At 34.2% G+C, this 27,284-nt stretch overlaps 1 protein-coding gene across 2 annotated transcripts in view; it reads right to left on the bottom strand.

Moving 5' to 3' along the window:
* Positions 1-27,284, bottom strand: part of BLTP1 (bridge-like lipid transfer protein family member 1) — a 191,784-nt gene that overhangs the window by 62,989 nt on the left and 101,511 nt on the right. For both annotated transcript variants that reach the window (XM_060148668.1, XM_060148669.1), the window contains exons 40-50: positions 26,811-26,953; positions 23,532-23,751; positions 22,917-23,075; positions 21,144-21,319; positions 18,248-18,423; positions 12,256-12,962; positions 11,582-11,827; positions 10,982-11,075; positions 8,805-8,855; positions 4,722-4,928; positions 3,027-3,265 (exon numbers count right to left, since the gene is read on the bottom strand). In XM_060148668.1, the coding sequence (XP_060004651.1) occupies positions 3,027-3,265; positions 4,722-4,928; positions 8,805-8,855; positions 10,982-11,075; positions 11,582-11,827; positions 12,256-12,962; positions 18,248-18,423; positions 21,144-21,319; positions 22,917-23,075; positions 23,532-23,751; positions 26,811-26,953 (2,418 nt within the window). The remainder of the gene's footprint in view (positions 1-3,026; positions 3,266-4,721; positions 4,929-8,804; positions 8,856-10,981; positions 11,076-11,581; positions 11,828-12,255; positions 12,963-18,247; positions 18,424-21,143; positions 21,320-22,916; positions 23,076-23,531; positions 23,752-26,810; positions 26,954-27,284) is intronic.

The raw sequence follows: 27,284 nt of genomic DNA, 5'->3' as shown, positions 1-27,284 counted from the left end.
GTTCAGAAAAATTCCTCTCAATAAAGAAAACCTAAAATGCTAGAGGGCAGAAATAAATACATACACATACATACAAAAATACATACATGTATGTATGTATTCACATATATGTATATGTGTTTTTAAAATTATTAATGTAATTTATGTTAATATAATAAAGGAGAAAAAATATTTTAATTTCAACAGAAGCAGAAAAAAGTATCCAATAATAAGTATTTGCCAATCATTCATAGAAACTCTTAGCACACTAGGAATAAAAGTAACTTATCTTGACCTGATAAAAATAACCCAGCAAAAACCTACAGCAAACATCATATTCACTGGTGAAATATTAATTCCCTTAAAAAATACGAGTAAAACAAGGATGCCAACAGTACCCCTTTTACTGAACTTGGTAGTAGAGACATAGTAAGATAAGAAAAATAAAAAGGCATAAAGACTGGAAAGGAAGAAACAAAAGTATTATTTGCACATGGTATGAATATCTACTTAGGAAACTCCACAGAATCTTATTAGCAATAATAAAAATAGTTTAATATGATTGCTGAGTATAAGATTAACATCAAGTGCATTTGTACATACCACCACTGGTTTAAAATGCTATTTATAAAATATACCATTTGTAATAACAACAATAACATAAGGTGCCTAGGTATCTAAGTAAATAAACATATCTTGCAACAGATAAACAAAAACCTTAAGTTGAAAAATTTTAAACTTTATAGAAAAACACTGAAGATGATCTAAAGAAACAGAGAAATAGGCGACTTCTCGGGCCCCTTTCGGACCAGTGAACCTCGCCCGGGAGCGCTCCCTAATAAAGCTCACTTGAAGCTTTAAAAAAAATAAAAATAAAAAAATAAAGAAACAGAGAAATAGACATATGCAGGAATAAGAAGGTTAAATACTATGTCAGTTCTCAAAATCAATATTTTTAATTCTCCCCCAAGTAAATCTATAGATTCAACTCAATTTCTAAAATAATCCAAACAGGCTTTTTCAGGGAACTTGGCAAATTGATTCTAAAATGTATCTGAAGGAGCAAATAAACAAAAATAACCAGGACAACTTCTAAAGAAAGGAAAGTCAAGTATCAGTATGACACTGCTGCAAACAGGCCACTGAGGCACAATAGAGATCTCTGAAATAGACCCCCATATACATAAACACTTAACAGATGATAAAGTTGGATTATCTATCACTGAAAAAAAGAACAGATTAGTCAATAAATCATGCTGAGATAACTGGTTATGCATACTACTCCATACCAAACTGAAGAAAAAACCAGTCAATTCCTTACAGATTAGGAACTTAAATGTGAAAAGCAAAACTTCAAAATGTTTAACAGTAAATATGAGAGAATCTTCTCATGATCCTGGGAACAGAAGGATGATATAAAAATTTATATTTTTATGTCTTCTTCAAGACATAAAAATACACAATAAAACAAGGAAATATTAATTCAGTTACATTAAAATTAAGAGTATATGTTGATCAAAAGACCAAAAAGTGAAATAAGCCTCTGACTGGGTGACAATATATGTTGAACATATAACATCAAAGGTTTAATATACAAAACATACAAAGAATTTCTGTGAACCAAGAAAAATACAAATGACTCAATGGTCAAATGGACAGAAAACAAACAAGAACCATCAACAGGTGTTTCATATACGAAAACATATAAGGACCCCTTAATCATATTTAAAAATTCACCTCCATTAATAACTACAGAAACATAAATTAAAGTACAATGAGATACCATTCCACATTTACGAGACAAGCAATAATTTTAAAGTCGATAATAACAAGTGTTGACAAAGATGCAGAACAGTGGGAACTCCAATCTAATACTGATGGGAGGGTAAAAACTGGTGGACACAGCACTAAGGAAAACAGTTTTATATTTCCTAGTAAAGTTGAAGATGCATTTACCCTATAATCTAGCTGTATCACTCCTAAGTACATATCCTTGAGAAACTCTTGCACATATGTACCAGAAGATGTGTATGAGAACAAATGTAATAGCAAAAAAATAGAATGAGGCAAAGGTCCATCAATAGCAGAATAGATAAATAAATTGTGATATAATCACTTAACGGACTACTATATTTCACTGAAAAATGAATGAAACAAAGATACATGGATGAATATAAATAAATCAAAGAAAATGTGCAACAAAAAAATTCCAAGTTAAAATATACATTAGTGGGACTCCACATGAATAAAGTACAGGCTACAACAAAATTGGTCATTTATGAGTATATGTCTATGTAATAAAACTATAAAGAAAAGCAAAGGAATGGATAACACAAAATTCATGATAGTGATTATTAACCAAGCACTCATGGGGACTATTATCTGATAGTAATAATATTCATTGAAGGAGCCTTCAAAGTACTGGTAATGTTTTAATTCTTAGGATGTGTAATCGGTAGGTGAGTTTACAGTTCTATAAACTGTGTGAATGTAACTGATATACTTTTGTATACATGATACATTTCAGAATAAAAATATAACAGCAAAGTGCTTTTGGAGAGGATATATAAGGATCACAAAATCTTATAAAAATAGCTATTTTGAAGAAGTCAAATAACCTCTGATTTAAGCTAAATGTACTCAACGTGAAAATAAACCAAGTTATTCAGGCTATAAGAACCTAACAATGTAGAAATGTATTCAACTTGTAGAAATGTAGAAATGTATTCAACTTGTAGAAATGTAGAAATGTATTCAACTTGTAGAAATGTACTCAATTCAAGTTTAAGTTGGAAATGGTTTCTAAAGAGTGGATAACTCTAAAGAGTTCAAATGAAAGCAGGGTCCATGCTGGTCATTCAAGGAAGTGTATTGCTATTTTTACTTGACTGAATGAAAAACATCGTTAATGAAATTTAAAAGTGTTTTGATTAAAATTATTTAAATTTTCATAAAAAATCTATAAAACTAAATTTGTTTCACCAAAATATTACTAATTTCTTAAACCAGTCATAAATTTTAAGAATGAATTCAAACTTCAATGTTACCTGTCATTCCATGACTTCTCATTCTTCCCATCTTGTATTCTGCTTTCAGAGATGGTAAAAGTGCTGCTCCAATGGCTATACCATCTAACATGGTGCTGAATTTAAGGACAATAGGCTTCTTCTCTAAACCTTCTGGTAGCTGAGGAAATTCATTTGTTTCAATAGGAGTTTGATTAACACTTGTTGGGGTTTTTTCAGAAGGTAGGGGGGTTGCAATATCTTCTTTTACAGGCTGTGGGCTATAGAGCAAAACAAAAAAAAAAGTTTAAAAAAGACAATTAGAACAGCTACTAATAAAATTTAAATTGTATAAAAATAAAAATTGTATAAAATTGGTATTCTCAATGTAAAAGAACAAAAATAAACTATGAACAGATGTTTTCTTTCTAATACCAAGTCATATTAAGACTTCCTCAGAACAGCCATTGAAAAATGATGATCTAGAAAAGTAAACAAGATGAAGTAATAACAATATAAACTGAATGTTACACTGCCAAGGCCATTCACATTATTAATGTGAAACTGGAGGTTTTCTGATTCCAAATTCCATGACTTAACCATTATGCACTCTACTGTTGATTGTTAATACTATTACTATTACTAGCACTATTAATAATAATAACACCAACAACAGCAGTAATTATTTGAGTGCTTACTATGTGCCAGGTACTATTCTTATTGCTTTGTGTATTTCATATAATTTATTTATCTCATAAAACCCTTTGATTAGGTACCATTATCTCCATTTTACAAATGAAGTATAGCAAGAAAGTGGTGAAATCAGTTTTGAACTCAGTCAATCTGACTCTAGAGTCTTTTTGTTTTTAACTACTCCACTCCACTGCCAATACATTCTAATAAGGAAAAATTCCTTAGGGTATTTTATAACTAAGGCTCATGTACACATTCTGGATTCCATATTCCAGAGACAGGAGAAACATGTTTAAATTATTACTACTTAGTCAACCAGACATGAATTAATATTACATCAGAATTAAAGATCTAGATAGGACAACTGGAAAAATCATTGCTTTAAGACACTGTCAAAATACACACTAGTGTTTTTCTACCTTACAGGTTAGGAAAAAGGAAACATAACAAGACAAATTTTTACCTTTTACTTATATTTTTATTAGTTATTAATTAGCTATAACTTTGGAGACCAGGAAGAAAGCTTGGCAATGCAGACCCAGGGAATAAACGTTACTGTGCAAAGGTCCCATTTACTGCCTTTTAAAATATTTAAATGGTATATTCAAATCCTGCCTTGAACCATGTACAATAATCTCACATAGAGGTCAGCACAAAACCACGCATGGGACATAAATGGCCACTGCAACTTTATAAATCTATGCACTCACAAATTGCAGTGAGTTCAAAGTAAAGAAATATTGCTACAATCCTAGAATTTGCCTTTTATTAGTAACATGTTATAATGTCCACTTATCTCTAGGATCTCTTAAGCTTTACTGATGCAATATGAACGACTCGCAATTGCATTTGTGACATAGTACTTTAATAATATCCAGAATACAATTCTCCCACAATCATGGTTAGCTACTTTTCACCTGCCCCACTATCCATAATAGTCACTACTTAGAGGTAACCTTCTGTCTTCCTCCAAACTATTGTTAACACAGCAAAGAATGACATGAAATACTATATAGAATCACAGATCTTGAATAAATAACTTACACTGTAGAAGGTTGTCTGATGAGATCTGAGATCTGCTTAGATAGCTGGTGAGAACTTCGAACCATCATGCTGTGTAAGGTGGCAGGGTGCTGGGGAATGTTGATGCTGATAGCTCCTACTTTGAACACCGCGGCATTGTTAGTCTTCAACCCCCTCTGGGCACTGTAGAGGGCTTGGGACTTGGCAATACTACATTTCACTACAGTTCTATTAAAAGAGAAGGAGGATCATTAAAATATGGCCAAGTAAAGAGAAATTTTGAAAAAGTATTTTGAGAGCAAGACAAATGTTTTTAAATCATTCAATGAAATAAATTACAAGATTTCTCATGCATTTAAATCACACTAAAGAAATAACGTTTTCTAAAAATATGGACATACATTTTATACTGTTTGTACTGAATATTATTCTGTTTAATAAAGAGTTTACAGAAGAATGTATGTATGTGCTTACATGGAAGAGAATACACTGACATATTACACATATACAACACACAAAATCCCATTTTGATTTTTTTCCCCATTAAGAACTCCGTTTTTCTTCAACATATTTTAGGCATCTGTACAACCACTAAGAAAATATAAACAGCGAAAATTAAAAGAAAAGAAACAAACACTCACTATACTTCTTAAAATCTAATCAGCCAAAGAAACTAACCTAACAATCATCTAATACGTTAAAAGAAATTAATGAGAAGGAAGAAATTTAACTTGCATTTTCCTTTTTTTATTTTCAGTGAGTAGCAAAGAAATGACAGAAGTCCAATTCATAATGAGTAACTACTACTTAATTAAAAATTGGTAAGCTTTACTGGTACAGATATAAAATAGAAATACTGTCTTTCTTGATTTCTCGTTCTTTCTTTCCAATGCCTAGAACAGTGCTTTAAACATAGTAGACACTCACTGAATTTTGTGAAATGAATGAGCAGAAAGAAGTACAGCAGAAGAATGACTCAACACAACTGTGGAATTCCACAGATATCACGTGATATATCATGTATGTAAAAGCCATGATGAAGCAGTCTTGACACACACAGTAGAAAGGTTCATGTCAATGAACTGCACCACTAAAGGCCCAGTAGTAAGAGGAAAGCTTTTAACATATATGTTATCTTTGAAATGAGCAAAGAATGCTTGACAACAGATTTAGCAAAACACACAAAATGCAAATTTCATATTAACTACATGTCAGTTCACACACATTTATCTCTACTTAGGCTACAGAGGATTCACCGAGAATTTATTTACAGTCTCAAGGACCTAAGGAATCATCCATTCATTACATTTAACTTCTATTAGAATAAACCTTGAGAAGCGTAACAGTGGTTCTATTAGAAGTTTTGATTATTTACAGATAGTGAAATCCAGGTATTATACAAAATTCAAAAATGATTACTAGAGAACTATATTTGCTTTCTTCTTCAAAGGAAACTATTTCTCAAAGACTATCACTGACTAGAAAAAGAAAAAAGTAATCTATGGAATTGTTCTAGCTAGCATGAATATAGATTCTAGGATGCTGACTAGTTACTGAATTTTGAATCTTAACTATTTTAATAAATAAAGCTACTATTTATCATCAATGAGATTCCATTTTAAATTCAATTTCATCATGAGCCAGAACACTCAGATGGTGCTAAAGTGCAAAGGGCTTTCTAGTTGCGAACAGTATTCACCTACTGAATGAAACTAAGCATACATTTACAAAGAAGTCTTGTTATCATGACAGTCAAGAAATTCTACACCTATCTTACTATTTTACCTTTATAATCTATAGAAGTCTGCTTAAATATTACTTGTGATTATATAAGCACATACACAATCCTTAATTTTCAATTATACACCAAATGTCAGAATAGAAAGCTATGGGGCTGACTGCTCTCCTACTGTAGATCCTACTGTGGTATTTCCAGTGGAAATTTTGATGTTAAGGACTTCAGGGGCTCTGTGTTGCCCAACTCCAGAGGGCACCACCACACTGTAGGCTATGTAAATGATGCCCATGACTACAGCGTGAGTAATGTTCCTTGGAGCTAGACAACAGGATAGTCCTACACTGATCAAACTGAGACAGACACTGTAGAGGATGTCTGATTAACTCTTGTCAAACTGTACATGTTAAAGATGTAAGGAGACCCAGAATGAGGAATTAAACAATTTACAAGCTGCCAGTATGAATTATCTAGTCATAATTTCAGATTTATCTATTCATAATTATCTATTCATATATTATCTATTTTAATTCTTAAAAGAGCTGTCACTTAATCTAGATCAAAAAACATGTAGCATATATAAGACTTTTACACAGGAAAGAAGTGGTCAAAGTCTTTTTAAAGTGAAGACTATAAAAACTTGTAGCATGCCAAGCATGCCTCATATATGTAAAAAGTTCACGGCAAGTGACCAAGAAGCTTGGCTCAAGAATTCATTGGCAGTGGTGGGAGGGCAGATCCACTGTGAGCCTGTTATAACCACCACAGTGCCTAATCAGGCAAGGACTTTTCCGCATCTTCGTTTTCTTCCTGTGTCCAGGTCACAGGGCCTTTAAAGCAGGCCAGCCATCCTTGTAGTGCCGGTTGAGAGTTTGAGGACTTACTTTGGGGCCTCATTATTGCTACTCTATCTCCACCCCCACCCCACCTCCTTGATCTTGCAGGCCCAGACTTTAAAGGCAGGAAAAGGAGGTAAACTAATTTATGTACCCTGACCCATGCGGCCTGCCTCAGTTCAGTTTTGCCTGGAAATCTTTACAATGTGGACAGAGAGTGTTGGGATCACGTGTAATTCAGTTAACTATTAAAAATCATTGGAGCTTCCTTTCCCATTTGGCAATTGTACCTTACGTGTTAACTCTCTCAGCAGGAAGGCCTAAAAAAGGAGGGAGTGGTCCTATAAGTGATATTATGACAGGAACTACCTCTCACTTGCTTACTGTTCCATCTCTGAAACCTAACACAGTGTGCAGGCCATAATATGCAACCTAAAAACCTAATTAGTTGAGTGGATAAAGATGTGATCTTCAGCCATTAAATAGCATCGTCTCTAAAGTCATACAGTACTGATTTTTTTTTTATTATACATCCAGAGAACTCAGTGATAAAAAAGAGAGAAACAATAAATCTTCTCCAGCTACTATAACTACTAAAGTGGAATTAGCTATTTTTTTATACCTGTTATTATTAATGATGATATTAATACGGAAGAGTGGCTTCCAAAAACAATCAATTTTCTAATTTAATATTAGTGCATTTATTCTTTTTTAGTACTTCTAGTTGACTGATGAAGTGACATAGATCACAGATAATCCCAACAAAGGGTTGCTGATTGATGATGTTTTGACTATGGCCTATTATCAATACACAATGAAACAAATCTCACCAGGTATTGATAATCTTACCAGCCTGGAACAAAATATGCAGATTCATCTATTTATTCAGCATACTGAAATTTTATAGAAAAGGTTGAAAGAAAAGATCAGTCCTAAGTAACATACTAAATTGTCATGGTGGTAGGACTCATGTGACAAGTATTTAAATATATCACTACCACAAAATATCAGATATACACAGGCCAAATCAAGCCCGCCAAAATACAAAAGGATACACAGTAAAAGCCATACATAAAAGCTGACAATAGAGCAGTGAACTCTCTCCATCTTAAAGACAGAATTATTATAAGGTTGAGCAATGTAGATATTTTCATATATTAGTGTTTTAATAATTAGTTTTGAAAATTTGTGAAAACTCATTTGCAAAGTTAAAAATTTTAGCTTCTATTATCACATCAAACGTTAACAAGGGTTTGTAACAGGTCTTAAAAAAGCACAAAGCAACACACAACTACAGTGTTACAATCTTTCAACAATAAAACAAGGTATGAATTACCAAAAAGGTAGTCCTTACCTGTGTATTTTCCTTGAAAATCAGTAAACTTTAATCTATAAAAGGATCTATATTAAAGCTACAAAATAATAGCTACATACTTTCACAGCCATGCAGATAATCTAAATATTTTATCTTTAAAAACTATTCAAATACTATGTTAATCACAAAGTCCATGAAAAAGAATAATAATGACATACAGAAACTCTTGTTTGGCTGTGCTTGTAGGAGATGTAGGAAAATCCTCCAGTCTACAGATGAAGATTCAAGAGAAAGCAGGAAAACAAAAAGGAAGCAAATAAACATTCATGCATAAATTAGTGACAATATGAGCAATCATTTGGAAAGCTTTTATTTCCCATTTTTTAAATTTTCAAGAAACTTTTCAACTATTTTTTAAAAATTCCATTTCCTTTTCATTGAAACTGGAAGTGAAAAGCCAAAGAATAAATCCAGAAAGTCTTAACACTACTAGAGTTTGGCAGTGAGTAATTAATAACTTTTATTTTTTTAATGAAAAAGTTAAGGGCTCTTGGCTTGAGATTTTTTAAAGGCAAGAATTATCAACTAATACTTTTTTTAAAAATCAATTTTATAAATATGTTTGGTTCAAGAGGATAGAGTAAATAAAACCCACGAGACATCTAAAGAAATCTGTTGTACTTTTTTTTTTGCGGTACGCGGGCCTCTCACTGTTGTGGCCTCTCCCGTTGCGGAGCACAGGCTCCGGACGCACAGGCTCAGCGGCCATGGCTCACGGACCCAGCCGCTCCGCGGCATGTGGGATCTTCCCGGACTGGGGCACGAACCCGTGTCCCCTGCATCGGCAGGCGGACTCTCAACCACTGTGCCACCAGGGAAGCCCTGTTGTACTTTTGAATAGGTCAAAGTGACCATGATACTTTAAATTTAGACTCAACAAAGGAATCATGAAACCCAAGGTCTGTGGTGACTTCGTGCAGTAGCATCATAGTGAGGTAGAAGGTGCAGAGGTTCAGGTATCTCTTCTTACTGACTGTATGACTTTAAGCATTTTAGGAAAATACTTTGATATTTCTGAATCTCGATTTATTGTTCTGTAAAGTGGGGATAAAACACCCCAGTTAACAGGACTGTGGTGAGGATTAAATAAAATAATGTATAGGAGGCTCCTGGTCCATGATAGGTAACTCCTTTAGATTGTAATTATTACATAATAATACCCCTCTCCTCCCATACTGAATGATCAGAAAAGATCTTGTCTCACAACTACTGGCATTTCCTGGTCTTTAGAAAGACTGCTTAGGAAATGTGATCTGGACCATTTAGGCAGCTATAATGAAATATACTCTTTGGTTCTAGATATACAGGTCCAAACTGCCTCAGCAAGACTTAGACATCCATTTCATCCATCCATTTTATGTTCCCCAAGACAGTCATCACATTACCCATGTTTGAAATGTTATGAATAGACCTGTAATGAGTCAAATTACAACTAATATTTAATATTTATAGCATTGAACCAAATCCTCTATTTAGTCAGTATTTAGCATGATAGATGCTTTAAGGGACAATAGTAGGACATTAACTAGTTATAATATTAAGAATGAGCAAATCCTCAAAATCTGATCTAAATTATCAAAATACATTTTGTAGTTATAGCATAAAAGTGCTCCACTGAAAGGAAGTTAGGAATGAAGTTTTATACTCCCAAGTGTATGAGCAAAGTCAACGGTTAAATGTACTGACAACCAAATAGTGATCTAAGTATCATGTATAAAGGTAATCATTATCAGAACAATTTTGGACAGATCCACAAATAGCACATATAAAGAAAAGGTGAGAGCAAAGAGTCAAAAGAAAAGCAATATAGAATGGTAAACTCACTACAGAAAGCTTACCTATACTATTAGAAGGGTCTCATAGGCTTTATCGTTAAATTCTTTAAATGAAAAAATGGCAAGATAAAGTTTGGAAACCCAGCATGAATATGGGTAATGATCAGTTAGAATAAAATCAAGAGACAGTCTATATTCTCTGACTATAATTTTGTTTTAAATACTTAACTATTTGAATTATGTGAGCTTTTGCATCTCATATGTTTAACTGAAATTTGCACTGTAATCATTTTTCCTGTCACACAATCTTAACATGTCCTGGGAGTCAGTTTTTTAGGGTGGAGGGGTGGCAGTAGGCCAATTTTAGAAAAGAAATAAATAAGTTTTCTGAGAACATTTCATTTGTGATGTTCTTAGTGACAGAATCACAGTGTCTGGCAACATTCAGTAATATAAATCTCAAAACTTAGTAGGTACGGGATTCATCCAATGAATTTTAAGTTTCCTGTCAAACTATAACAAACAAGTTTAAGAGAATAGTAAAAAAAACCCACACTTACTGTATATTTGGTGTAATCCCTTCAAGCAGCACAATATTGACCCCACCAATATGAGCAGTGGCACATGTCTCAGTCATCTTTTGATGTAGAACATCTTAAAGTGTGAAAAAAAAAAAAAGTGTATGAATTCTGGAAAGAGAGTGGCACTTCATATTAAAATGTCATTTTATTCATAATACGTTCAAGGACAAAAGATAACTTTAAAGGTACAATGAAATTTAAACTATTTCCAAACGACTTTTTAAAAAATTTCCTTGAAGATTTTTATCTCTATGCATTCACATATAAATATGTATTATACGTCAAAACTGGAATGATGCTGAATATGTAGTTTAACGTGCTATTCATGCACTAAAGAGCCTAATGACATTAAACAGCCTAAGGACATTTTAAATCTCAGAAGTAAAACTTGGCACAGAATACTTACAAGAATTTTAAAAACGTTAAGAATAAGAAAAAGAAACTATATACACGAGCACTCTTGATCCGTATAAACGGGAAGTTCCATTCTCTGAAGAAAAATTGCCAAGTAGGAATTTGTGAGACATGGCACTGGCTTTCTTCAGAAAAAACGCGCCCCAGGGTTAGAATGTCACCTGCCTTTCATTTTTTCCTTCAGTGTGAAACTGCCGTGGATCCTCTTCAGCTCTGACTCCATGGTTAGCCCACCGATGTCGGCCTCCAGGTGCGTGCGGCTCACCATGCCAACCCCAAATACTATTAGAGTGACGTGCTGGGGCTCAGCAGTTGCCACGCTGCGCTTCCTCTGTGTCCTAGTCAAACTGTTCCTGTCTTGTTCATTCTCAAACACAACTTTACACGTTGGCTCTGTAGGGCTCCGGACTCCTTTAAGTGAACAGAAATATACAGGTTTAGACGTGAAAACTGCAAAATGGAAGGACATCAACTGCCCTTTCTTTCCTGCACATTCCAAACTGGCTCTCTTTGTCCTCTTCCTCACCAAAATGATTTCTTAAATTTTTCAACATTTTCCCATGGTCATATTTGAAAATAAATAGTACAGTCAGGTGTTTGAAAGCAGGTCTGTGTGAATTCTTTAGGAGCATACTGTGTAAGGGTTAGGAAGGATGGGAAAAAGGGGTAGCAGAATATCTGATCGCCATCACTATTTTCTCTCCTTGGGTGACTGCCAATTTCTTTGCATTTCAATTATCCAATTATAACATTAAGAAAACATGATGAATAAACTTGTCTTTTTTAGTATTATTGCTATTCTAAACAGAAAATTTTTTAAATATGAAAATAGCCATTACCTGCTGGTCCAAATGTTTCTGAAGATTTTTCCAGTATTCCTGTTGGATCAGAGATAAGTGAATAGAAGTTAAGCAATTTATACATATTCTGCCAGCACTCAGCTGAAGGCTCACTTTGTTCTGACACTGTAATTGAGTCAGAGTCATCCATATGGATAGTCATATGATCCACCACGTCTTTGGAACCTTTCCTAGACACTTTTGAAGTTCTTCTTTCAGATCTTCCTAACGAATTTTTGTTTCGAGACTCCTTTTTGTTGTTCTCATTGTTGGTCCGTTTGTTCTTTGCATTATTTACTCTATTGCCACCATTAAGACTTCCTCTAGAACTGCGGCTGAAGTCAGAGGAGCGAAAATCCCGATGTTTTCTGGTTTTGAAGGTAGGCGTTGGAGAAGCTGATCCAGCTGTATATCTGCTAAGTTTAATGTCAGTCTGAGTCGCTTTGATGTCATCTATCATCGTACTAAATTGATGAATAAGACGAACTAAAGCCATATCTACATGCTGGCTTATTGACTGACAGGAAATAGTAAAGTTGCAGTGAAAGGTATTATAATAACGCTTGTTGAGATCATGAAAAGAAAGAGCGCTGGTAGAGTTCTGAGGGGTGCACACAGACTTTTCCATTACAACAGCGCTGATGCTAAAGGTTTCCAACATCAATGCTGGTTTGAACTCAAGTGGAGGAAGATTCACATGGCCTTGCCTAAAAATGTGGAAAAAAATGAAAAAAGAAAATGACAAGGTTTTCTTTTTTCCCAGAACCACACAATCTTTATTAACTTGTTAGCAAAATAATCTCCAAGGTGAAGAATAAGCCATTTAACTAATTTTAAGTAAGAGATCAAGTAGAATAAGTTTTTCCAACTTTTTCGTAAGTTGGAAACTGGGCCTTAAGTCTTCCTTCTTGATCTTACTCTATGACTAGTCAAAATCAGACTTAATTAATGATTTCAGTGAAATGATAAAATAATTTTTCTTGCCATCTGATGGCACACCCCAATGGTCTTAGAATTTAAAGTCAATAGTAGGTCAACTAGAACATCTTCCTTAACCATCCTCTACTCTTCTGTTAAATATATGGTTTATATATTTAATTTCATCACACTTTATATATTTTGATTTGCTATTTGAAATGAAACCCTGCTGGCATATTTTGCCAAGTTGAAAGTGCTAAGAAAAGCAACTGAAACAAAAATGAGAAATGCACACAAAAGACTTAAAACCTCTATAAAAGTTATTTTGGCAAATCCTCTGCATATCTAAAAATTTTCAGGTAGAAATATTATAGACAATTTTAATATTAAAAAGTCAAAATATCTCAGATTTTCATAAATCAACTACTAATAACAATAAACCTCAAGCACCAAAATTTTAAAAAGATATTTTCCCCTCTGCTTCCATGTAAAATATGAATGTGTAGTCACATAGGTTAAATTAAACATAGGATTCTTTTCTATTGGGAGAAAAAAACCCTCCAAGGTTCTTTGATATTTTCAATTTGACTTAAAGAATTTATAATTAGAGACTAATAATTCCTTAATGAATACTAGTATTTCTTATTTAATAAGAAAAACTCCACTCTGTGGTACAATTCAAGAAAATGTACAAGCTTAGAGTAAGCCTATAATCGATGCTAAGTGTGCAATCAGAGAAGGAAAAATCAGATTTTGAGAATTAGAAGATATAGAAGAGAGACTCAAAAGAGATTAAAATAATCCAAAACTACAAAAACAAGAACTGAAAACATGTAAGCGAGGCAAAAAAGTCTTAAACAGAGGAGATTCAAGTAAAAGGGGGAAGAAATCTCGCTACATAATGAAGCAGTCATTTAAGGCAAAAGCAGCCACACGGGTAAAGTTAAAATTAAATATTTATTAAGCCCCTAACATGTTCAACTATCTTGACCGGAGACAGCAAAGATATAAGGAAACCAATATTTATGAGGACATACTACATGCCAGGACTTATGCTAAATGATTTAATAACTGTTCTGGCTTTATGGTCTAGGAAAGTTATACATGTTTATATAAGAAACTATAACCCAATAGTAAGGTACAATAATTAGTAGAATGAAAAATGTGCTACAAAAAAAGCCCAGACAAGACTAAAATTAATGACCAGGAAACGTGTACTGTGACAAAAGTTTCCTAATAAATAAGATCTAAGGTGGAGTTACAGGAGATCTGAGAAATAAAAGCTAACCATGGTCTAGTAATAAGAATGTAGAGCACTCAGAGGTGGTGTGATAGTAGAAAAATTTAAAGGAATGTTAGGTTCAGCTAGACTAAAGACAGTAAGTTCAAAGTCACTCAAAGAATTTGGGAACATAAGAAGGGAAGTGTGGTCAGATGAAGGTCTGGTCTGTAGCAGTATTATATGGCATTTAGCAGGCCAGTAAGTAGGCTATAAATATAATCTAATATATATAATCATATTATATATAATATAATTATGCATAACCTAATTATATCTGATGATACATATACTATATGTGTGTATACATCCACTTTTATATATACACACATATATTTTTACATATTAATATATATTTATATGTATGTATATATTTACATGAAAGTAGGCTATTGCAAATAGAAATACAAATTTAACTCAGGACTTTAAACTCTAATCCAGGAGTGTAAGCAGATATTAATGTTTTGGTGTCTGGATTTGATGATTCCAATGTGAATGGATGCAATTACCATGGTTTATAGTTAAATAACACCAGACCCCAACAGCATGGTTCAAATTTTAACTGAAATTTACTGCATAAAGTATAAACTTGCTGCTAGCTCTTCAGTCCACAAATCACTACATAAATAATAGACATACATGATCACTGACCAACCACATTACTTCTGTCAAAGTCTGTCAGTGATTGGTCAGTGCACATTTGTTTTTCATTTCATGCACAAACAGTAAAGCATGTAGTTATATTGCCTCCTTGTGATAAACCCACATGACATTTTACAAAAATGGTTAAGTAAGAGGGATCTGGACAGCAAAGATGAAAATGAAGCAAAATAAGATTGTAGTGATGAAATTCAATAAAAAGTAAATGGAAAGTTGCAGGGTTTAAAATCAACATACAAAAATCTGTTGTTTCTATATGCTTACAATGAGCTAGTGGAAAGAGAAATTAAGAAAACAATCCATTTACAATCAAAACCAAAATAATAAAATACCTAGGGATACATTTAACCAAGGAAGTAAAAGACCTGTATACCAAAAACCATAAGACATTGTTGAAAGAAACTGAAGACACAAATAAATAGCAAGATATTCTGTGCTCATGGACTAGAAGAATTAACATTGTTAAAATGCCCATATCACCTAAAGCAATCTACAGATTCAACGCAATCCTTATCAAAATCACAAGGACAGTTTTCACAGAAAGAGAACAAAAAATGTATATGGAACCACAAAAGACCCTGAATAGCTAATGCAATCCTGAGAAAAAAAAAACAAAGCTGGAGGTATCATGCTCCCTGATTCTGAACTATATTACAAAGTTAAATTAATCAAAACAGCCTGGTATTGGCAGAAAAACATACACAGATCAATGAAACAGAATTGAAAGCCCAAAAATAAACCCACACATATATGCACAATTAACTTATGACAAAGGAGCAATAAACAAACAATGAAGAAGGATAGTCTCTTCAATAAATGGTGTTGGAAAAACTGGGCAGTCATATGCAAAAAAAAAAAAGAAAGAAAGAAACTAGACCACTGTCTCACACCATACACAAAAATCAACTCAAAATGGCTTAAAGATTTGAATGTAAGACCTGAAATCAGAAAACTCCTGAAAGGAAACTTAAGCACTATGCTTTCTGATATTGGTCTTTGCAAGATTCTTCTGATATGCCTCCTCAGGCAAGGGAACAAAAGTAAAAATAAACAAATGGAACTACATCTAAATGAAAAGCTTCTGCACAGGAAAGGAAGCCATCAACAAAAGGAAAAGACAACCTATTGAATGGGAGAAGATACTTGCAAATGATATACCTGATAAGGGGTTAATATCCAAAAAATACATAAAGAGCTCATACAACTCAATTTAAAAAATGATTAAAAATGGGCAGAGTATCTAAATAGATATTTTTCCAAAGAAGACATATAGATGGCCAACAGGTGTTATGAAAAGATTTTCAACATCACTAATTATTAGAGAAATACAAATCAAAACCATGATGAGATATCACCTCATGTCTGTTAGAATAGCTATCATCAACAAGAAATAACAAGTGTGGGCAAGGATGTGGAGAAAGGGAATCTTCATACACTGTTGGTGGGAATATAAACTGGTGTACCACTATTGAATACAGTATAGAAATTCCTCCAAAAATTAAGATTAGAACTACCTTATGATCCAGCTTTCCTACTTCTGGGTATTTATCCAAATAATACAAACACACTAATTCTAAAAGATATATTCACCCCATATTCATCATGGCATTATTTACAATAGCCAAGATATGAAAACCACCTAAGTGCCCATCAATGGATGAATGGACACAGAATACTACTCAGCATAAAAAAAGATGAAATATTGCTGTCTGCAGCAACACGGATGGAACTTGAGGGCATTATGCTAAGTGAAATAAGTCAAACAGAGACATACCATATGATTTCACTTACATGTGGAATACAAAAAACAAATAATAAAATAAATAAACCAAACCAAACAAAAACAAATCCCCAGATACAGAGAACAGAGTAGTGGTTACCAGAGGGAAAGGGGCTCAGGTAAGGGAGGGGAGAGCAAAATGGGTAAAGGAGATCAAACGCATGGTAACAAAAGGAAACCAAATGTTTGGCAGCGAGCATGCTGTAGTGTATACAGAAGTAGAAATGTAATGTTGTACATGTGAAACTTATATAATGTTATAAATCAATGTTACCTCAATAAAAAATAAAGTTTAGAAAAGTAAATGGAGTTATAGAAGAAAACAACTGAGTATGAAAACGTTGACACTTCCACTGCTCTAGAAACTCTAGATATGCAGCTAGAGGACCTCAGAGAAGGCAAACTTACTAGCATAAAGAGGAAGTGGTCATGGCAAAAAGGATGAAGGTATCCCAGAGAAAGTGATGTTGGCAAAAACCTTTCTAGTAAAAAGAACTAGTGAAGATATTTCATGACACTGAAAGTGCAAAGGTAAAATGTTGAAAACTGCTGAGAACGGCGTATGACATTTGCTAAGGCACAGAAAAGAAGCTCATTCTGTGTTTTAAGTTACATGATGATAAGAAGGTAAGGACTATACAAACTACCCTTTGACGAGTTTTTAAGAAAGAAATAAAACACCTTAATTCTCAATGTTTCTAAGGTTTTAAATTGTATGTACAAAATATTAGTTTTACTATATTTTTCATTTTCCTATACATTTATAATAAACAGTAAGAGACTTTTTAATATTTTGATAAACATTTTTCCAGGTCACAAAACAAAGGTAATTTTCCCCATTAATCTTTATAATCATTAAGGTCACTTCTGCAGTGTTTCAGCTTTCATGGTCATTGTTAATGGTACCACACTATTGTGAAAAGCAAGTCCATACTCTCAGCATGACTTCTACTCTGTTCCTAATAGAAAATACTACCTGCTACAAGTCAACTCAGAAAGGAGGTTAAGAGGAAGTTCTAAGAATAATATATAAAATTACAATCCATAAGATCATAAAAATTAAACTACTGCAACGGTAAATAAAGTGTATTTATCAACATAAGTGCTTTGGCTGACCCTCATACATGTACTAACATCTTACAAAAATATGCCTAAAAATAGGCCTCATAACCTACTGATAAAATCAACAGGTTTTTAAGGAAATGTGGCTACTGTTTCTGTTAAATGGAAGTTATCTTCTCATTAGGCTATTAAAATTACTACCGCATCAGCACTTGAAGAAAGCAAAGTTAAAAAAACAGGTATTATAACTTTTGTACAAAATTTTACATAAAAACAATCATAACGTAAGACACCTTCTTGCTCTTTTGCCTTTTCTCTCTTTGGCTGTGTCTGAATCCACAATATCTGCTCTAAGGCAGTCCAAAGTTCCTGAAAATGAGAGGTGTTCTCCAAAGTACATTCGGTAGCAGAGAGGCATTGCATCCTGTGACTGGATCCCTGTATGACTCAGAAGAGGTTTGAAAACAACCTAAAAGACATAACACATTTATATTACCTCAACTTAACAATTCATCATTTACTGTGGCTTTTTTCTTACACTCTACCTCAGTACATATTATTAACTGTATTGTGATGGGGGAAAAAAAGGCCTTGTATAATAAATATAGCTCTAATTTTACTTAAAACTTAACAGTATTTTTGAGCACCTACTATGTGCCACTCATCTTCAAATTAATCATAAGGACAAAGATGCCTTGATCCTACTTAAGTGAAAGTACAAGGTAAATAAAATTGTGAATTAGTTTAAATCATTCTACTTCTTACTTTTAAAAAAGGCTTGAATATCTACTGTGTTTCCATAACAATATGCTATAAAAGGTTCACAAAAGAGTCTATCAATTTCCTGTGTTAATATAAAAACATTTCATATGTTATATTTTTAATATCTGGTCTATTTTTAAGTGGTATCACTTGGTTGCAAAATAACATTTTCTGACAAAGAACTTCCTTTACATTTTAAGTATCATATATGCTATGGAAATATTAATACATCACTCTGGTTAAATCTCTGGTTAACTGAACTTCATAGTTACTAAGAGGTAACCCAAATAGAAGCAACTATATGTGTGCAATAGTAGATCACTATAATCTTTCTGACTACTCCTTCTCTGCTGCATGGTTCCTTTTCCTCCTTCCACATCCTAAATATAGATGCTATCTATCCCGTGCTTTCCTTGACCCCCTTCTAACTCTTTCACCACACATTCTCACTTAGTGATCTTTTCCTGAAGCTTAAAAAATCTATCAAAATGGAGAAATGCCATTTATGCAATGAAACTCAAGTCTGCACTTTCACTTGTCTCTACATCATCTCATTTGTTTGTGCTTGGGAAAACAAGCTACCCTTGTGAAAGCATAGAGGCCTAGAATGAGAGAATTCAAACAATTCACCCCTCACTGGAAACTTAGGGAGTATTTTTCTCTCCCTTGTATATCTGCTTGGCATATGCTTTCTTGGGTTTACTCTTTCTTAGATTTGCTCTTTCATCCTAATGGAAACGCTCTTCCCTCTTTAAGGTTCAAACCATCCTCCACCTTTCCTAATCTTTGTTATCTACTTATGCCCCTTAGTTAATCCTGCAAACCCACCTGGTATTTTGGTTCTTTTCTTTTCCATCCCAGTTTATCATTCTGAATGGCTTCTTTGGCCATGCAGATAACTCAACCAATGCTTTAGTTCCAAAGTTATGTGACTTCCTTTCCCCCCCATAATCTTGCCTTAAACTCCTTTTCAGCAACTTCCAAGACTGTATATTACATTTCATCACCTCATTTTTCTTGCTACATCTGCTTTGGATCAATCCTCTTCTATTCCTATAGCTGGGCTACTAAGGACACAAGAGGTTCTAAATAACTAGACCCTCAGCACTATTAGGCAATCCTTCTGGGAGTCTGGTGGGCTCTCTTTCACATTCACATTCACTCCAACCTTTCCATATATCTAAAGCACCTTACACAGTTTTTTATTGTATTACTTAATATTAATGTCTCTGGTAGATTTTAGTCTTAAATGTAAAATAGTATAGTTGTCTCTAAAAATGTGTATTGGATGCTAATAAATACAATGAATGTATATACAGGCCAAAATAGACATAAAAAATATTTCTTTTCTCTCTCTCTCTTTTAATAAAAAGTGAAAGAATCCCTAAAAACTACTCCAATGTATTACAGAAGTAAATCTCAAGAAAGTTTAAAAGTGCCTAACACATTTCTTAACATAAATCACTTCCTATTGTGAGAGAAAGTTGAGGCTATCAATTTGCAAACTTACCTGTACAGTTATGAACTGTCCTTATTGCCTTCCCAAACATTCTCGGGGAAAAAGTACTTTTTATGTCAAAAAGTATCTCTCTCTATAAATGACTCTAAATTCCAACACTTCTCATCCCTCCCTGAATCTTTCTCTATCAGTTTACCCTCCTTTCCTTTTTTTTTTTTTTGATCAGAACCTTCCTAATTCCTCCTAAGTAAAAAATATGCTCGAGTCTCTTTCATCCTGAAAAAATAACACCTCTTAATATCCATATCCCACTCTCCCACCTGCCTTCTGGTCACTCAAACTAGAAAGTACATTTCAAAGGATTTTGTTCTCTACTCCCTACATTTAGTCAATTAAATAAGATCGCCACAGTATTTCTCCTTTACCTATCAAAGCCATAACCATCTAAGCTAACAGCTTCATTACCACTTGTGTGAACTATTTCATTAACTCATCTTTTCACCTCTAGTTTCTCTACTTCAATGCATTTAACACATTGCTACTCATATAACATTTCCACATGTACAGTTCCAGGCACTTTACTCCTCTGCTCTAAAATCTTCAATGCCTCCCCACTGCTCGCTCAAGTCTTCACATAGCACTAAAGACTATAGGAAATGATGAAATTTAACTTTCTAGTCATGTTATTTTGCCAATCTCTATCTCCAAATAACAAAAATGTTGCTATACAAGACAACTAACTATATGCCACTCTTCAGTTTAATGAGTATCTATAGATGCTTAATTTGTATTTATAATTAACCCATGTACTTTTTAAAGGCTCCTCCTTTTTTCATGAAGGCTTTAGGCAGACAGGCAAGGACAAAGATTTTCACTAGAATTCCACGGTGCACATACTTGATGGTTCCAGCTGCTAAGTACTGCTCAATGCGAGGTCACTATAATTAGGGAAAAACAGACTGGCTCACCTGAGCATCAGCAAGCTGTACAGCAGGAAACCCTTGGTTGGCTTCTTCTACACCTACCACATCATCCTGACTAGTGCTATGCTGAGAATGTGTCCCATCCAAAGTATTCTGGTCACTAGACAAGACAGTGTTGAAATCTGAGGCTGAGGGTATTGTAGGAAGATTGGGTGCAACACCTAAAAGGGCAAGTGTTCAAAAATAAAATCTAAATTACTGGGAAATGAAGACAACATAAAGGGGCACAGCAAAGTAAACTTATGAAACTTGTATTATAATTGTATTATCAGACCATTTAAGTTGAGAAGGGAAAAAACAGCACTTTCAGGTTATTTTACAGACATGATTTATTAATAGAAAATGAAATTAAACTTTATTTTCAGAATATATCACTCATCCTCGTACAGGAAGTATGTATTAGAGCCAGTCACTCCAAAATATAAAACTTCAGGGCTGGAAGATCTTTGAAAAGCATTTGATATCCCATCAGCTTTGCAGTGAGGAACAGAATTATAGACAGTAGCAGGGCTACAAAAAGCAGCTGTAGCAGGACAAAAGCCATAGGCGTCACAGAATCCCACATATAAATTTCTTCCCCACTATGCTTTCCCAAGGTGGAACAAAAATGAAATGGCACTATTTCTTTCTTCTGTACTCCCCTTATCCTTTAACTCGCCAGGCAAAAGACCTGTGATAGAGAGGAAATGTTCCTTTCTGGTTCTTTTGAAATTTAAACTCTATGAAGTAGTGAGACTAGCTCCAGAAAAGTGCTGAGAGCTGGTAAAAGCACCATCCTTCTATCTTCTTCAACCAAGGGCCAATACTAAGAATTAGCACGTCTTAGTACTCTTAAGAGTCACAATTAGGATCAGTTCCAGATTCAAAAGTGGTCCATGCACTGGCAAAAAAAAAGGACTGAGTAAGTAGTCATATATCAACTACTTTTCATAATTTCATATTTTTTGTCTGAAGAAAATTTACAAGTGATCCAATAGCTGTTACATAGATTAATTTCAGCTGCCCTCAGTAACGGTTCAAAGGCTACTTCACATATTCTTTTAAAAAATATATACACATTTTTACAATGAAATAATAAATGCATCTAGTGAATTTGGAAAAACACAAAATAATAGCAAAGAATAGGAAAGAAAGAGTGGCTTCATTTATGTTACTGGAAATAGCCACCAATATTTCTTTGTGACTCCTTTGCCTGTTTTTCTGCTGCTTATAAATAAAGGAATATAAATATTCCTTTAAAATTAATAAATTTTCCTCATTTGTTTCCCTCCTTGAGGGCAAGAATCTTACTTTATTCCTTTTAGTACTCCTTCAGATTTAATTAAATATTTAAGTAAATATTTAAGTATAAAGAGTATATAGATGCTTGTCATTATGCCTCAGAGGACTCTGGATAAGCTGAAAGTGTCTTCTGTATTGTAGGTACATGATGCTGTAATTATACTTTGCATTTTTTCATTTACCTCCTCTTGGTGTTTTGCAAATTAAGCCACACACATTAAATGGAAGTTTTAAACTCTTTAAATTATATATAATCTCGCATTTGACATATTTGCCTTTCCACAAGAACACTGAGAGACTGCTTACGACTCTCTCAATTGCAATATTAGCAAAGGCATTTCATAAATGAGCCAATTTCAACTAAACAGTACTTAAACGTTTGAGATTTTTTTAACCATCCTCTGAAAAACAGGATTTTAACATAACTTCACATGTACCCCTTAGATGGTTAAGTAAAATAACGTGATAGCTCAATACCTGTTGGGAGACTATTGTGTCCTGATTTTGTAACAGGAGATTCTTGCACCACACTTCCTCGATTACCCACAGCATTTGACATCCAATTATAGAAACTCACAGATGATGGTTCAGACAACAAAGGGTGTTCAGATAACATATCAGTGGCCATTGTGTTTCCTGAAAATAAAGTTTTACTGAGTATAGTATTATTTATGTACTAAGGAGCAGAAAATGTGATTTATTTTTTGAAAAGTCAGGTTAAATTATCTGCCTTTTGCATGTCTTTAAACTCACTGCACGATGCTGGTATTTGGATATTAAGGCATTAATAAATAATTTATTGCTATCGTAATGGGAAAAAATTCACTGCTGGCTGGCCTAGACAGCATTCCACACCATGCCTAGGTTGATAGTAATAGCAAATGTTGCAATTTAAAAATGCAAACTAAGGGCATGAGACACCAACAGGTTATAAGCAGGACAGTTTTCCAAAATACTTTCTCAAAGATAAGGTGTAATACAAAAGACTAGGTATGCAACCAAAGTATATATCTAAATAAACGTTAAGTCCTGTTTTCATTTTCTTAATCTCCCACAGAAGTAAGCTTATAATTGTCAAAACTAAGGATATACCTGTTCTCGTTAGGGAGCTACTTTTCACCGCGGCACTACTTCTTTGAGGGGTCCCTTCCAGGAGGTTGTGCAAGCTTGGGAAGCTTCCAGTCAGGTAGCTGAGTAGGCTCTCCTTCCTTGGACTCTCCTTAACTGACACGCCTGTACGTCCCACATGCACCGGAGAATCTGTGGCAGTGTCACCACTGGTATAGCTCAGAGAATGATACGGGTGAATGCCCTATAAAAGGAACAACACGGGGCTCTTTCTTATGCACATAAAAATGACTACTGATAACCACGACTACTCACTGTTTTTATTACTAGTTATTGTTTACATTAAAACAACTGCGTCTATCTAAACAGTTTGTGTCTATTAGAATTATGGTGAATCCCAAATGTATGTAATAATGTTTTATAACTCTACAGTACAATACAAAGGACAGCATTTATTATCATTCATTTAATTTTAACAATGATTAATGCCCTTTAAAATCTGAAGAGGGAGTCTGGTGGTAAGATGTCTATCCCAAAATTCTTCATACTATACTACTCTTCTTGGTACTCTGATAATAATTTCTTGGTACTCTGATAATAATTTCTGTGTTAAGACCTGATTCTCTGTAAAGCTCTAATATACCAAAAAGAATTTCCAGCAATTCTCTGAAGAAAAGCAAAAAAAATCAAAAATTACACAATTGTCCAATCTCTATCTGTTCTGTCACATCTAAGACTGGAATTCCAGATCAGTTTAAAACAGTACAAAGAAAGACCATGCAGACAGAAAGATCCTGAAAAGCAGAGATCTGAAACAAAGCACTTTTAATTTCAATTCTTTGGACTTCTGTAATCCATAAACAAAGGAATGCTCAAAAACATTTCTGAGAGAGAAGAGCATTATAGAAAACACCTAGGGACTTCCCCGGTGATGCAGTGGTTAAGAATCCGCCTGCCAATGCAGGGGACATGGGTCCGATCCCTGGTCTGGGAAGATCCCGCATGCCACAGAGCAACTAAGCCCGTGCACTGCAACTACTGAACATGCAGTGTAGAGCCCACGAGCCACAACTACTGAGCCCATGCGCCTAGAGCCCGAGCTCCATAACAAGACAAGCCACTGCAAATAAGAAGCCCACGCACTGCAACGAAGAGTAGCCCCTGCTCGCCACAACTAGAGAAAGCCCGCACGCAACAACGAAGACTCAACGCAGCCAAATAAAAAAATAAATAAATAAAAATTTAAAAAAATAGCAAATACCTAAATATGATCAGAGCATCTGGAAAAACTATAAATCAGGAAAAATTCTGAGACAGATTAAGGGGTGGAGAATTTAAAGTGTCCCAAGGGCTTCCCTGGTGGCGCAGTGGTTGAGAGTCCGCCTGCCCATGCGCAGGGGACACGGGTTCGTGCCCCGGTCCGGGAAGATCCCACATGCTGCGGAGCGGCTGGGCCCGTGAGCCATGGCCGCTAAGCCTGTGCATCCGGAGCCTGTGCTCCACAACGGGAGAGGCCACAACAGTGAGAGGCCCGCGTACAGCAAAAAAAAAAAGTGTCCCAGCCTTGTAACTATACTGCAGAAATAGAATAAGCCTATAGCCCAAACTTTAAAAAAATGTATATCAAATTAAATGTTTTAATTAAAAGAGCAATATTTACACAAAATAAAACTTTCAAAAGCACAAAAGACTAGTCAATAAAAAGTATCTCCTGAGCTCCAGTCTGCTAGACCCTTTCCCCAAGAAGTCCTCTTAACCATTTCTTATCTATCCTTATATAAATAATTTGACTATATAAACACATATACATATTTATCCTTTTTTAACACACAGATACATATTGTCCTATACTTTATTTTTACTTGAACCAGTGCACTTTGGTGATCATTCCACATCCACTTAGAGACCTACTTTATCTTTTTGAAGTCTTCATAGTAGGCATCCATACGAGGGTGCACTAATTTATTAGTCCTCAAATAGTCATTTGAGGTGCTCATGAGCTCATAAGTGCTCATGTTCTTGAGCATTTATGAGCATTCATTTCTTTAGAATCACTTCCCGGACATAGACATACTGCTAAAAGGCATTACATTTAAAATTTTACATTTAAAAATGGACAAACTGTTCTTCAAAGAGGTTATGCCAGTTTACACTCCCACCCAGTACCGTATGAAAGTGTCTGTTTTCTTACATCTTCACCAACATATACTATTAAACTTTCAGATTTTTCAACCTGACAGGTGGAAATGGAATCTCATTTTATTTTACATTTACATTTCTTTAATTAGAAGAGAATACATTTTCATATTTGTATATGAATTCCTCTGTGAACTGCCTTTATTTTCTATTTGGTTGTGCCTTTTTAGTGATTAGGAAAAGATCTTTACACATTAGGAAATTAGCCCTTTGTCATATGTCTTTCCATTTTGTTTACAATACTTTTTTTCTGTGTAGAAATTTTATATTTCAATATAGTGAAAAATACAATTTACCTAATGGATTCTTGGTATTAATTATTAATTTAAGATTATACCCAGACTGTCAACGGAAGTTAAAATATTAACTATTTACTGTTTCCAGTGCTCAGAAAAGGAAACTACCAAAAAATAAGTAACTCACAACAACAGCAAATAACTTACTAAGTGCTTACTATGAGCCAGGTATTGTTCTAAGCATTTTTCATGTATCAACTCCATTATTTCTTACAGCAACCTTCTGAAGGAGGTTACTATTATAATCTCCATTTTTAACATATGAGGAAACTGACACACAGTGCAGTTAAAAACTTTAGTCACAAAGCAATTAAGTGGCAGGGGCAGGATTGAAACCAAGGCAGTCTGACTCCTGAGTGGCAGTCAACCACTCTGCTATCCATATGTCTTATTTTATCAAGCACTGGTTAAATTTCTTAAAACAAAAAAAATGTAATTAAAGTCATAAAACTAGCTTAACTCAAACTGTATTTTGATCATGTACTACTTATAAAACTTCTCATTAAAACTAATAACTGTAAGCTGATCAACATTTCAATATTGTTTTTTATTGAATACGATATTCAATAAGTTGAAAAGAGAGCCCTAAGGCTTGGTAGTTAAAGTAGTCCTTGTTCAATATTAATTACTGACTGTTGATATAATTTTCAAAGAAATGTGTAAACTAAAAGTTACTAATCATGTTAATTTCAACATAAAAACACTACTTGAATATTTAGGGCAAATACCTAATATTTACATTTGAGATAACAAAAGTTTAGGTCTTCTCTGTAAGTCTAAGTAACTCTAACCAAAGGCAGCAACAATGTACCTTTATTTTTAATGCAGAGTCACTATGGGTATGAGTCTTAGATAGTTTCCTCATTATCTCAGCTCCAGTTACAGGTCCAGAACTACCAGGTGGAGGCCGGTTGGCTGTTCCCTCCAGCAGCATTGTGTGTTCACTGACTGTGGCTGAAACAGTTCAAAACAACAAGTGGGCTATAGATTATCATATAATCTTGAAACAACAACTCCAATGTTCCTGGTGGTATAACTAAACTCAACTGTTCATATTTCTTGAAAAACTAATTGTGCACTCTGCTATAACATTCACTCTTCTGTCTCTTATTCTTCAAACCCCAGTCTTCTCACTCAGTCTCAAGAAAGGAACAAACAGCTTCCGCTCAGTCTTTCACATGTCACCCAAATGGCACAGAGATCAAAAACTAATTCAACTATGCTGAAGAAAGTACGAAACGTTCACAGATTAACCTAGGCCTTTGCAGATAATTAGAAGGGATGT

This window comes from Lagenorhynchus albirostris, chromosome 4 (assembly GCF_949774975.1).
Source record: "Lagenorhynchus albirostris chromosome 4, mLagAlb1.1, whole genome shotgun sequence".
NCBI lineage: Eukaryota > Metazoa > Chordata > Mammalia > Artiodactyla > Delphinidae > Lagenorhynchus > Lagenorhynchus albirostris.
The sequence above is the reverse complement of the archived record's forward strand: the minus strand, read 5'-3'. Positions and strand labels throughout refer to the sequence as shown.